Genomic DNA, 12,920 nt, shown 5'->3' on the forward strand with positions numbered 1-12,920 from the left:
TGAGACAAAGCTTTTTACCCTCTTTAAAGGCTATATGTTGCATTGAATTGGTTAGAAGGAAACATTTTGCATCTTCTAACCTTAGATGTTAACGGTAAGAAAAAAAGAAAAAAAAAAAAAAAGGGCCTGAGAACCTCCAAAACATTTATATTCCTCTCAAAAGCAAGTGCATGATTATTAGTGAGAATTTTTTTTTTCCAGAGATTGCTATTCCTGTTCTTGTTTAAAGCTTCAGAGCACTGTATTTTAAATGAATCTGTCCTAGTGAGTCTGTACCATGTGCAGTGCTTTGCTTGCTCTTACAGGCACTTGCAGAGGGAATGGAGGTCCCTTCACAGGAGACCTGCATCACAGTTAGGAGATGCTGCCTTCAGTAAGGATGGTGGTTACTCTCTTAACAGAGTCAAAAGAGGATTATATGAATAAGCCTGACTATTCTTAGTATGTCTTGGTATTCTTATGTGTTCTTAGTATGTCTTGGTGTGATAGCTAATTAGACTTTGAGTCTTCTGAAGAATCTTTTTTGATGGACACATGTACATGGGCTGTTTTAGGCGCTGCCAAAGTTCTGCATTGCATTTTTTTTCCCCACTTTGAGGGTCTGTGATTCAGAATACAAACTAAGTTGAGTCATGAATTTGGACTTCATGAGAGTAGACTCTGTCCTATTCAGAAACCTACTTGAAAGAATCCTGTAGGATACAGACAGTCTCAAAGAGCAGAAGTGTCCAGGAGAGCTAATTGATTTTTGCTCCTCACTCCTTCCCTGAAAGAGTCATCTATCTTGACTTAAAGGAGAATGAATGTGGCAGGGAGCCTGCATGGATGAACAAACCAACAAAAATATATCATGAAAATGTATAAGAGGTGCAAACATGGACAGGTGACCAAGGAAGAATAGAGACACAGTCTTGAGCATTCAGGGATGGTGTCAGGAAAACCAAAGCCCACCTGGAACTCAGTCTGTCAAAGGACATCAAATGCAGCAAGCAGAGCTTTTATGGGGCATTAGCAGCAAAAGAAAGAGTAGAGAAAATGTGGAGGACTGCTGCTGAATGTCACAGGGAATCAGGTGAGAAATATGTGCAAGAGCCAAGGGTACTCAGTGCCTTTGTTGTCTCAGACTACTGGTGACTCTCAGGAATCCTGAGACCATGAGGTTAGTGGAAAAGTATGGTGGAAAAGCAAAGACAAGACTTACTCTTGGTGTGAAGGAGGCTCCAATAAGGGAACATTTAAATAAAATCAACACGCACAAGTCCATGGGACCTGATGAGCTGCATCCACAAGCATTGAGGGAGTTGGCAATCACTGCAAGGCCACTCTTGATTATCCTTTGGAGGAAGAATTCGTGGTGGTGGGGGAGGCTCCTGAGGACTGGAAGACAGCAAATGTCACCTTCTTCTTGAAGAAGGGCAAAAAAGTGTAAGGAACTGCAGGTTGAAAAGCCTTGCCTTTATCTTGAGAAGATTGTGGAGAAAAAAATAATCTTGAAACTATTTTTGAACATTTTGTGGACAATGTGGTTGGGAGTAGTCACTGTTAGGAAGGGGAGATCATTCCCAGTGTCCAAATATGGTCAGTAACACTTCAGTATATGAACAGCAAATAGTAACAGATATTTACTACTGTCTTGTAAAAAAAAAAATAGACTCAACCTTTTCACACTTGACTGCTTACATAAAAATCAACAGCTTAAAATTACACACTTTTTAAATGTAATTTCTGTTAAAAAAATTAGTAAGGCAGTGCATGGTGTGAGCAGTTTCATAATGTATCTGTAGTGTCACTGAGTAGTATCAAGCTGCTGTGTGTCTGCAGTGCTGTACTTGCTGCTCCTGACTTGTTTCCACCTTGTGAGAGATTCTACAACATAACACTCCAACAACAGGCTGCTTAAGGAATTCCTTCCCAGCTACATGTCCTGCTACTCTTCCCTTAATTATCTCAGTTTAGTTGTGTCTGTTCCAAAGAAAGGTTTTGAACTAGTATGTTCAGAGCAGACTGTCTCCTTTGCTTCCTTTCCCCTGTATAAAAGAAATAGTATCAGACTTGGCTCAGAGTGTGTTAATAGCCCAGAGTTCATTGACACAAATGAGGGAGCTGTAACTTCTGAACAGGTGAGCATGGAGTGGGGATGAATGGATAAGAGATGGGAGGAAGGAAAATAAAGAAAACTGAAGTCTCTGAAATCATATTGCTATAAATTGAGCTACAATTGAAATTGTACAAACTTGATGTGCAGGCAGTACCTGAGCAATCGTGGAATTTTATATTGGTTGGGTTCTTGGTCTTCTCTTTCAGTGACTAGCTGGGGCCTTTGCCACAATAAGCTGCTTTTGTAGGGTCTGTATAAGTACCACATTTGTCCTCTTTCAAAGTCTATCTGTAACTTTTATTATTATGCTTTAAAAACCTCTTTTCCTGTCAATTTTTCCTGCATTTTCCAAAAAATGTTTCAAATTTTGTGCATTTAACATAAGACTCATTGCTAGAGTACCTCTGTAAGTGTTAAATGTACTGAGTTGAGGAAATGCATGTACAATATATTAGAGCTTGTCTGCTAAGAAAATTAATCCAGAGCAAAATGAGGTGTGAATTTTGAAGTGAATGAAGAAATCCTGATTTAGCTCAGTATGTAGAGGCTTTTTTCCAAGTTAGCATAACCCCCTTTATGGTTCAAAATAGCTGCATGCTCAGAACCCAGAACACTGGCAAGAGGAGTTAATAAGGAGCAAGTCTTTGTGTCAGTGACTTTGTGATGTGTTTTCTTGTGATGCAGTGAAAAGGGATCGATTTCAGGCAGCTAATCATTAAGGCAGACCTCAGGTCTAATCCCTCTGCTAACTATGGCAACAATATCCAGGAGAGGGAAGAACTAAAGTGAATGGACTTGGGGAGAACTGGCAGACAACTTCTTCACTTCACTGACTTGTTGTCCCATCTGTGTATTCATGGATACACAAGCTCTTGTGGTATTTTTTTAAACAAAACTTATCCAGGTTTGAAGCATAGGGAAGAGAAGCTTGTCTTGCAAATAGTGATATTTGTAATGCTTCCTTGTTCTTGTTAAATACACCCACATGATGAAGAACAGTTCTTAGTTAAAATTTTAACTGTTTTATGTAAATAAAACTTCCTTGCCTAAAAATATTTGGCTTAGGATCAGAGTGAAGTTCCTCATAACCTGCATCGCTGTGGGCTGTGCTTTCTTTTCGGTGATGAAAAATATATTACACTCTCCTAAAGTCAGAGTACACCAATGCCATTTCCTTTGTAGTCTTTGCTGGTCACATGGCCCTTTTTGTTTTAAATTAATAAAATCCTAAATCTGCATTCAAGAATAACAGTTAACATACTCTTTCAACAGAAATTCGGCTTTAAATTGCTTCCATATGGGATCTTTACTTAAAGCTCTGGCAGACTGTGCCCATACTTTTGTTTTGTTTTGTTTTTACCGAGGTCCAACTCCTGGGTTTGTCATTCCCCTAGATCTTGGAGTGCAGAGGGTTTTGCTGCCAGATACAACAAGCATGAAGGGCCATTGTTTAAAGAAACAAAAACTTGAACTATCCATCTAGGAAGAAAAAACATGTAGAGCTATTAACCCCCATCAGCCAACTGTCCTCAAGAGACAAGCATTTGACCCAGATTGGAGCATTAGTGTTGAATTAATGACATTCTGAAGCAATGTTGAATGTACCTATCTCCATAATTTTACAATTCAAGGCAGTGAAGAATGCCACCCTTTGAATTCAAAATATCACATTGGACTTGGAAGTGGTCTTCTGAATTAATTTTTGTCACTTGCCTGTATAAAATAACTAGCATCACGTGCTATCACAGATTTGTCTGCAGCAACTGATTTATTTTGTACTTCGCTCTAGGAGTGTTCTGTAGAGAAATGAAATTTAGGATTTGGCTTTTAACAGACTCTACTGTGTGTGGACCAATGTCTTATCGAAGATTGCGACATAATGGAAGTATGATTAACTGAGCTGGGACTTCCCTCATTTCTTACGCAAGCAGATGTTTGATCTCTGGTAAACTTCATAATATGGGAGTTCAGGTCAAAATGGTGAAAGGCTGTGCTAATTCAGTAGCAGTGTTCTGGGTCATGAGTTGCTTGAGTGCAGCCTTTGTGGCAACCTCAGTGGGATTTGCTTTCCAAGGAGAAGATGTTTGGGGTCCTACCCAGAATAACTCTTTATTTTTCTTTCCTTAGATTGTCTGGCAAAGATATCCTGTGCCATGTTGTTTATGACACATAGCTTTCATCTCTAGTTGTATATGGACAATGCAAATTAACCAAATGTAGATATAACAGATGCACCTATAGAACTTGTTAGCTCACTATCGTAGTTTGTCTTTGCTATTTTGCAATTTAAAAAATACGGTAGATCAGGTTTGATAACCCAGCTTGTTTTCAAACTGCATGATATATAAGAAGGAGTCAAAGCTCAAACAAAATGTACATTTTTTTTTCTATTTCAGCTTCATTACCTCCAGGAAGGGAGGAACATTATTCTGTTTTCCTATCGATGAATAGTCATGGGGTTTGCTAGATATTATGATCCTGTTCTGGAACTGGAATAGTCAGGTGGATGCATAGGCACTCTCAGTTAAGTGACCAGTGCTGTTTATGTGGTCTCAACAAAAAAAAAAAAAGAAAGAAAAAAGAAAAGAAAAGAAAGAAAAAAAAATCCTATGCACTTCTGAAGGTGCCGGCTCCTAGCACAGTAAAATCTCAAGTAAAATGGGTGTCAGAGTAGTCTGCAAGCGTGCATAAAGGAAGATGTGCAGATTTACTTTCATCTGTCTCCTCTGCTGATCTACTGTGGTCTCTTTGTCAGGCTTTAAAAGAAATCAATGAAGTTGGGGACCTTTTGCAACTGAAATATTCCCGTCGCCGTTTGGTACCTCTCTTGGACCGGCCGTTTGACGAGACAACGTATGAAGAGACAGAAGACTGAACTCCCTCCATGTGCCTCAGTGGGAGGGACACAGCCCATGGGACACTCCGTGGCACACGGGCCACAGCATCTGTGAACAACACACTTATGACTGCTTAGTATAAAAGACATTTCCTCACAATACTGAAGTGGCCACATCAGCTCTAAATGGCATTTTGTAAATAGGGAGAGGAGAAAAAAATTATTTGATTCCTATGTCTTCAGGGTCTGGCCCTAGAGGTGCTTGGCTTTTTTTTTTTTTTGGCTTTTTTTTTTTTTTTTTTTTTTTTTTCTTGTTGCTTTTTTTTTTATTTATTTGTCTCAGTGAATTCACAGCAACCCAAGTTGGCTGTGGTTGATTAGTTCAGACTTTGTATGCACCATTATCCTCCCAAATGCTGGCTGAGATGTTGTGAGCATGTGTGACGCTGGCATGGCAGCATTTTCAGTGTCACTGCTAGGTGTCTGATCTTCCCAATAAGGAATGAGCTGACCTGTCTGCTTCTGGAGACTTCCTAGAGAAGCTGTTGATTGCTAACTTTGACATATTTAACAAGATGGATAATCAACCAAAGTTGTTTTTTTCATTTGCAGTTACTTATGTTTAAAACTTGAATTTAGCCTTTTTAAAATAAATGTGTTGTTGACATGTCACTGACAGGACCATTGTTCCCAAACATTATTTAGTTTTGTAAGCCACAGGCAGAAGGACTTCCGGAACTGTAACCTCTTTTCCTTCCCAGTATGGATACCAGATTGTCTCCTGATTTTGACACTAATTGTCCCTTTGATAGAGGGTAAGTGATGGAGAAGGGTTTGTTTTGTATTTAATACTTCTGTTTAAAAAAAAAAGAAAAAATATGGGTTATGTGTGTGTCACTTTCTCATCTTCAGGTTAGTTTCTCTTGGTTTAGAATTATCATAAAGTCATGAACAAGTCACTAAGTCCTAGAAGGGTGCTCTTGGGTTTAAACAAACTAGAGCAAGTCTTGTGCTTAGTCTTCAGTCTAAGCCCCCTCAATAAGCAGGCCTATACAAGGGGTCACTATTAGGAGAATCATCTGTTTCATGCAGATCTGTGAAAGACTGCTGCCCTTCGCTATGGTAACTCACTGCTGTTTGTCATCTGGGAGGTGTTCTTCACTGGCCCTGTTACTCTATGGACAGCTTGAATCTTGTAGGCATGTTACATTCTGGCTGGCCAGCAAAGTCCCCGTTGGCAGCTGCATGTCTGTAGGCCTTCTCTGAAGAAAGAGAATGTCCTCACAATTGCATTTAGTTCAATATCTTTATTCTTTTGTGCTTCTGTTACTGATCAACACTGCTCCAGTGAGTGTTTGCTGAGCCAGTTGCTGTTTGGAGTGTTTTATTTGCAAGTTTCATACTGTCCCTCTGTTTCAAATAGATGCCTTTGCTCTAACACACCTTAGAACTGGTCTGCTACTTAGTCTTTACATCTTGAATTCTTTCAGTGAACAGAATGGATCAACAAAAAGGTACCAAAAATTTTAAATATGAGTCAATTGCCATATAGTTCATTTCTATATATTTAGACATATACAATTTCTGCAAAGATAGTAAAATGTTAACATTGTGTCAGTTGGGTTGGGCCAGCTCTTCAGTTTGGGTTAGCAAGATACATTTTGCAGGTCACTGAGGTTTTTGAAACAGACTCATCATCATAATACTAAAGCAGAGAGCAACTCAAAGCTCTTTGTGTGGTGCTGGAAAAAAAAAATCATTCTTTTAAAGTTCTTTAATGTTCACTCTGCAACTAACAGGGAGGGAATGTTTTTGCCACTAGAACCAAACAGTTCTGCAAATACATGTGGTGAGTTAAAGCAGAATTGGCTTCTATTTTATAGACTATCTAACTTCATGCATTAATAGATCTTGTTACATTTTAATGTAAAGGAACTTCAAAACACTGGTTCATTTTTTTACCATTGAATTTCAGAAATTTAATTATGTGAAAAGAACTGAAATTGACTGTTTGAAAAAAGGTCCAGATAACTATTTCTGTCTTAGTCCATTAATGTTGGTTGGCTCTTCTTCTGGAACTGAGTGAGTGCAGAGCCTGAGAAGTCTCTATGTGCAGCTTGGATAGCCATGAAATAGTCTCACATATTCAGGCAGAGTGAATAAATGGCAGTTAGCTGAGCTCATTTTCTCGCCCATGTTCTGCCCAGGACTAGCTCTAACATTCCAGCAGATTACCTGCTTTCTGACTACAAGAATCTTTATCTCAAAGAATTATTGATTTCTTTTTCCTCTGGATTATACTAGGGAACAAGAGGAGTTTAGTACAGGAAGCCCTGACTTCAGCCCTGATCCTATTTACTTGATCATGAAATGGTTTAAGAGCAGACAAAATGGACCAATTTAAAGGCTTGGATCAGTAGGTACCTGTTTTTAAGCATTCACAAATGTACAGTGTCTTTGTCTGCTGTGTAGTCAAGTCAGTTTGGAAACTGTTATGTATTAAGTTAGAAGTGGGTTATCATAGATTCTACAAGTGTTGAATCTTAACCTTGTCTCTGGGAATCAGTTTTAGAGCAGCTTGTCTTAGGAAGGGAGAAAAGCATCTGGAAAAATCTTCAAAATATGGATAAATCCTGTGTAATACTTCTGAAATGGTCAGTATTTAAAAATTACTAGTGTCCATTTGGTTTCTAGTTGCACTTCTTGAGGAAATTGTGTTCAAGCTTCTGCCTTTAAGTATCTTTCTGCTGTGTTACACTGTCAGCATATAACTTAGAATTTTGGATTGCAAAGACACTTCAGAAATAATTCTGGCAGTTAGCATTTGCAGACTGCTTAGTTACATTTCAGCCTTGCCATATCCTTTTTGGGAAGCAAATCCCCCCCCACTCCTTTCTGAGGCTTTTTGTTCAAGAGAATCTGTTTTGCCAAAGTCTGGTAAAAATAATGAAACCTGTTGAAACTGCTTCTGAAAATGTAAGAGTTACAAGTCCAAGATTTCACGCTTTTTAATTCACTGAGCTTGAAAGCCAAGAAAACCTTTTTGCATTTAGTAAAAAAACTCCAGTAAGGGTTTGTGCTAGGCAAACCTACAGCATGTATGCTGTCACAGTATGTGTAGGATGGATTGCTGCTTTGATACTTATGTACTGACCAGAAATCTGTCTCCTTTTTCTCCTGGCAGTAGAAATGAATGAAAGAACCAATCTTGAGAGATCACAAAGGAAGAAAAGCTGCTTAAGAAATAAAACTTCAGTCTCTGCCAACTTTTCAGAGACATTCTAATTGAAAATGACTCCTGGTATTTCTTTAGAGATGCAAAACTGAAAAGAAAATGAAGGCTGCTTTTGAACAAAGGATTTTGCCCAGTACTGTATATTGGCTAAACTTACTCATAAATATACAATAGTTACCTTCCCTCTCTGAAGAACTAAGCAAGCAAGTTTTTGCCTCTGTTAAGCAGAGTAAAGAGTTTAGAACCATTACTGGTTTTAAGGCTAATGGCTATATTCTTTCACTCATAAGAAAATTGAGAAGCTCCTATTACCAAGCATCAGCAAAGAGTGAGAGATCTGCTTCTTGTTAGAAACTGGCCTTCCCAAGCAGATCTTTTTCTTAAGGATTCATAGTTTTCCTTTAGTTCTTCGGCAGAGAAGAAACCAAATTTTTTGTGTCAGAATATTCAGGCCCTTCATTTGTTTTTTCCATGACATAAACTTTTGTATAGTATGTATATGGTATATTTAACTCTTTAGTTGCTGTATCTTTCCCTTCTAAGTAGCATCCTTAATGAACAGTTCTGGTTCTTGAGTTACAGGTGTAGTATGCTTCTGCTTTAGGCAAAGACTCAGGAGTTGACCAAACATCTGAAGGAATTGCATTAGCCATCCTCTTCTTGCTGTTTTTTTTAAGAGTGCAGATCTGGTACTCACGATCAGAACTGCACCTTCACAAAGAACGGGCAAGGGAAGTGTGCCCATAAAATCAGCAATTCTGTGCTGTGTGGATGAAGGACTGATACAGCAGAGATGGAGAAAAGGGAGAGTCAATCATGGCTTATTTTCAGCTGTACAGGTATCTTTCACGTGTATTTGAACAAATATCCCTAAATCAAGAATGCAGCTTTCAGTGCCTGAATGGACACTCCTCTAAAACTTTTCCACACCAAGTAAATACTTTTTTTTCCTTCTGAGCAACTTTGATTTCTTTACCTTTGAAAAGCATTTGGCTTACAGTTGTTTGCTCATTCAGAAGCCATGTTATCCATTCAGGGAGATCATAGGAGAGGTTGGAGGAGAGGGTGAGCATGACTTCATTTCATCTAAGAGAACACCTTGCAGCACTGGATCTGAAGCACTATGCATGAGCCCCCTTGCTGTATCACAGAGAAGGAAACTTGTGGAGATGTATCCCAATATACAATGCTCAGTCAGAATGTATACAGTTTATATATATTATTTTTACAGTTTATATTCAGCCTAGGAAAGTGTCAAGCATGCTGGGATCCGTATGGATGGCACCTTCTGCATGGAGATTTCAGGCACCTGCAGTCTGTTCTGTTTTCAGCACTAGTGAAGTGCTGAGCTGTTCAGGAATGCTTAGTATGACCCCCTCAGCAGGTTCATTGTTGTCTTTGGTGCTGGATCTGACACCCAAATGGCATTGGACCACTATTTGGGAAAAGCACGAGTCATTTGACCTCCATGACCTGAACATGGTTTTAAAAGGAAAAAAAAAAAAAAGAATCTCCAATGCCATTCTGATGGGTTTGTATTCCTGTAAACATTCCCAGCCTCGCAGTTGTTCACCTGTTCAAGGATTCAGACATAATACTAGAGCACAAACATAAAGTGTTTGTGTGAAATATTGTGCTTTCACTAAAAAGAGAAGCATTTGCTGCAAACATTGGAGCTGTTGTGCTTATATCCCCAAAAGGGGCTGGGTGAAGCAGATGATGACTGTGGTGTGTGTTGAAGGCCTTAAACTGTGATTCTTGGTATGAAGAATTAAAATTAAGACTGACCTTGAAGAATGCAGTGGATTTTAACCCACAGAAGAATACTAGGTGCTCTTAATTAAGCAGTATGTACTGCTGTTTCCTTGGGAGGGATAGGTTCAAAACTCAATTTGTGTGACCTTGCTGTTTCAGGAGATGGGAACCAAAAGTAGCGCAGTTCTCTGCACTGATGTTCCTGTGTAGCTTACATTGATCCTGTGTAGTTCCATTGGAAACTTGGTCCGGGGCTGCTGAAAGTGGGAGATTTATTGAGACTGTCAGGGACTTGGGAACCAGTGGCAGCTAGCAGATTCATTTCCTCAGCAGGTGAACAGGTCTCACAGGAATATGCCAAGGGTTGGTGCCGTTCCAAAAATACCCGTAGTGAGGTGAACATGCACCAAACCATCTGACCTTTGTAATTTTTTTTTTTTTTTTGCCAAAGCTCATCCCATTCAGACAGTATTTCTGCTACCCCCTAATGGTATATTAAGCTTAATGCATCTCTAGCCTCCCAATATTAATTTCAGACCCATTTGAGAACTGAGGAATGCTGGAGCCTGAGGCTTTAGGCTAACAACCCCAAAGCCAATGGTGGCCCACATTTCCACGAGCCCTGGGCAGAATTACCAAGTCACAGCACTTCATCTTAAATTGCACTGTATTCTTATGCCTCTGTGTTGCTATAATGTACATATATATTGGATTTTTTTGTAGATAAGACATTTTAGATAAAATTTTTAAATGGGCTCCCCCCAAAAATATTTTATGCCAGATGTCTAATTTTTTTTACACTTGTGATTAACATGAATATGGATGCTCTGTGGGCAGGGAAAAAGATAAATGGATGGTACATTGGCTTTAAAAAGGTAACAATGCATGTTTAAAAAAAAAACTGGAGAAAAAATGCTTGGGAAAAAAATCATTCAAATATATTCTATGTTCTGCATAATAAAGACTTTAAAAAAAACACTATATCATGATTTTGGCACTTTTTTCCTTAATGAAGCTTTCCCTGTTAAGAAGACTGAACCCTCTTCCTTCCCCGTCCCTCTCCTACCTACCCTCAAAATAAAAACCTCAAAAAAAATTCAACACGAGTTTCATACTGGAATGACTGGGTAAAACCACAGCCTGTTTGAGAGCTCAGACAGATCATTGTTCCCCTCTGTTCCTCCACTCCAGAGGCAGGAAACCTCGCATGTGAGATGGGTGCTCAGCTGGTTTTTGGCAGGCTCTGGTCCATCGTACAGCAGCAGCTTTGATGTGCAGTGTAGAAAAGCCGCTTCTCTTGCAGTCGTAGCTGCTGTTGCTGATGTGCAGCACTCCCACGATGACTGCCCGCTCCAGCTCGGTGCTGGCCCCAAAAAGCTGCCGTGCTTGAAAGCCAGGCTGCTACTCTTGGGTGCTGTTAAGAGTGTCAGACTGCTCAGCTGCCGTGCTGCTAATGAGATGTTTGAAAGGGCTTCTTGATCCATCTCGCATGGGATTCTTGACCTCACATCTGTCTTGCAGTTTGTGTCTTGTTTTAAACATTTCCTTCCATTCGTCTCAGCCCTAAGTCGGCATAAACCAGATGTCGGTATTTGAAAAGGAGGTGTGGGTCCTGATTTCAGCTGTGGGTACGCAAATGGGCCCAGGTGATTTGCAGCTTTGTGCTGAGGCTGTAGAAATGTTGGGTTTTGCCTTCCAGATCTCCCTTTCTGGGATCGTGCCAACACTGGCACTTCTCAGTGGGCTGCAAAACCTCCTTTCAGTGTCCTTCCTTTCCCTAATTTCCTTCATTGGCTCATGAATGCCTGTGGAAATCCTGGAAAAGATGCTCTCTACACCCCAAGTAAACAGCCACTCCCATGTTTCCAACAGGCTTTGAGGGCTGGATAAGATGCTGACGGCGCAGAAGAGAGCAGATCACGGAATAGACTTTTTTTTTAGTGGTAGAAACTTTCTCCCGCAATTCGGGAACAGCCGGGGCGTTCAGCGGGGAGCACAGAGCCCCGTTTTCTGCCTGTCGCGGGCCGTCCTCCCCTCCCGCAGAGCGGCCCCAGCCCTGGCGCTGGGAGAAAGGAGAAAAGGGACGGCTTTTGCCAGCTCTATCCCCCGGGGGCGCGGCGGGAAGCTCTGAGCCCCCTGCCCGGCTCCGTGCAGGGCTCCTCCATCCTCCGTGCCCCATGCGGCCGGCCCGGAGCCGCCGGAGCCCTGCGGCCCGCCCCGCCGGGAGGGCGCTGCGCCGGCGGGAAGCGCCCGGTGCCGCGGGGCTGCTGCGGGCCCGGCGCCGCCGAGGCGCGGAACAAAGAGCCGCGGGCCGGAGCGACCCCGCGGCACGGGCAGCGCCCCGCGGCACCGCCGGGTGCAGGGGGCGGCGGCCAGCCCGGCCATGCGGCTCCCGGGAGGGGAGGAGCGCCCGGAGGGAGAGGGGGGAGGTCTGGCAGTGCCGGCAGCCTCCGAGCGGGGCAGGGGCGCGCCGGGGCCGTGCCCGGGGCCGGCAGCCGCGGCGGTGGCCCGGGAGGGGCTGGAGCACGCTTGGTGCGAGCGGCAGCCTCTCCCCGCCGAGCGGCCTCCCGTCCGCCCTCCGGTGCCCGGCGCTGCCTGCGGAGCCGCGGCGGCATCGGGGAGTGACTCGGCCAGGGGAGGAAAAGAAATCGGATTGCCGAAAGGATTTAGGAAGTGGGGTGGGGAGCCGAAGGTCTCTCCCTCCCTCCCTCCCTCCCCGCACACATTTGTGAAGCTTTTCAGAGTTACCCTTCAGCATCAGTACCGGCGGGCGAGCCGGGGGAGCCGCGACAGCGGAAGGTGCTCGGCAAACTGCAAGAGCGATCAGAGGGAGCGGAGTGGCCGGGCCGGCAGACCCTAGCCCGGCCCCTGCCCGCTGCCGCGGGGCACCGCACCTCCCGGCCCCGGTGATATATATATATATATATATATATAAGTATATAAGTTGTTTGGGTTGGGGTTTTTTGGTGTTTTTTGTTTGTTTGTTTGCTTGGTTG

The 12,920-nt window shown here is 42.3% G+C and overlaps 1 protein-coding gene across 1 annotated transcript in view; it reads left to right on the forward strand.

The window, feature by feature from the left end:
- The window catches only part of SPTLC2 (serine palmitoyltransferase long chain base subunit 2), a 76,410-nt gene extending 65,505 nt beyond the window's left edge, over positions 1 to 10,905 (forward strand). Inside the window, exon 12 of the mRNA XM_066321983.1 lies at positions 4,854 to 10,905. Coding sequence (XP_066178080.1) covers positions 4,854 to 4,973 — 120 coding nt within the window. The 3' untranslated portion in view covers positions 4,974 to 10,905. The remainder of the gene's footprint in view (positions 1 to 4,853) is intronic.
- The last annotated feature ends 2,015 nt before the right edge of the window (positions 10,906 to 12,920 follow it).

This window comes from Sylvia atricapilla, chromosome 6 (assembly GCF_009819655.1).
Source record: "Sylvia atricapilla isolate bSylAtr1 chromosome 6, bSylAtr1.pri, whole genome shotgun sequence".
NCBI classification, from domain to species: Eukaryota; Metazoa; Chordata; class Aves; order Passeriformes; family Sylviidae; genus Sylvia; species Sylvia atricapilla.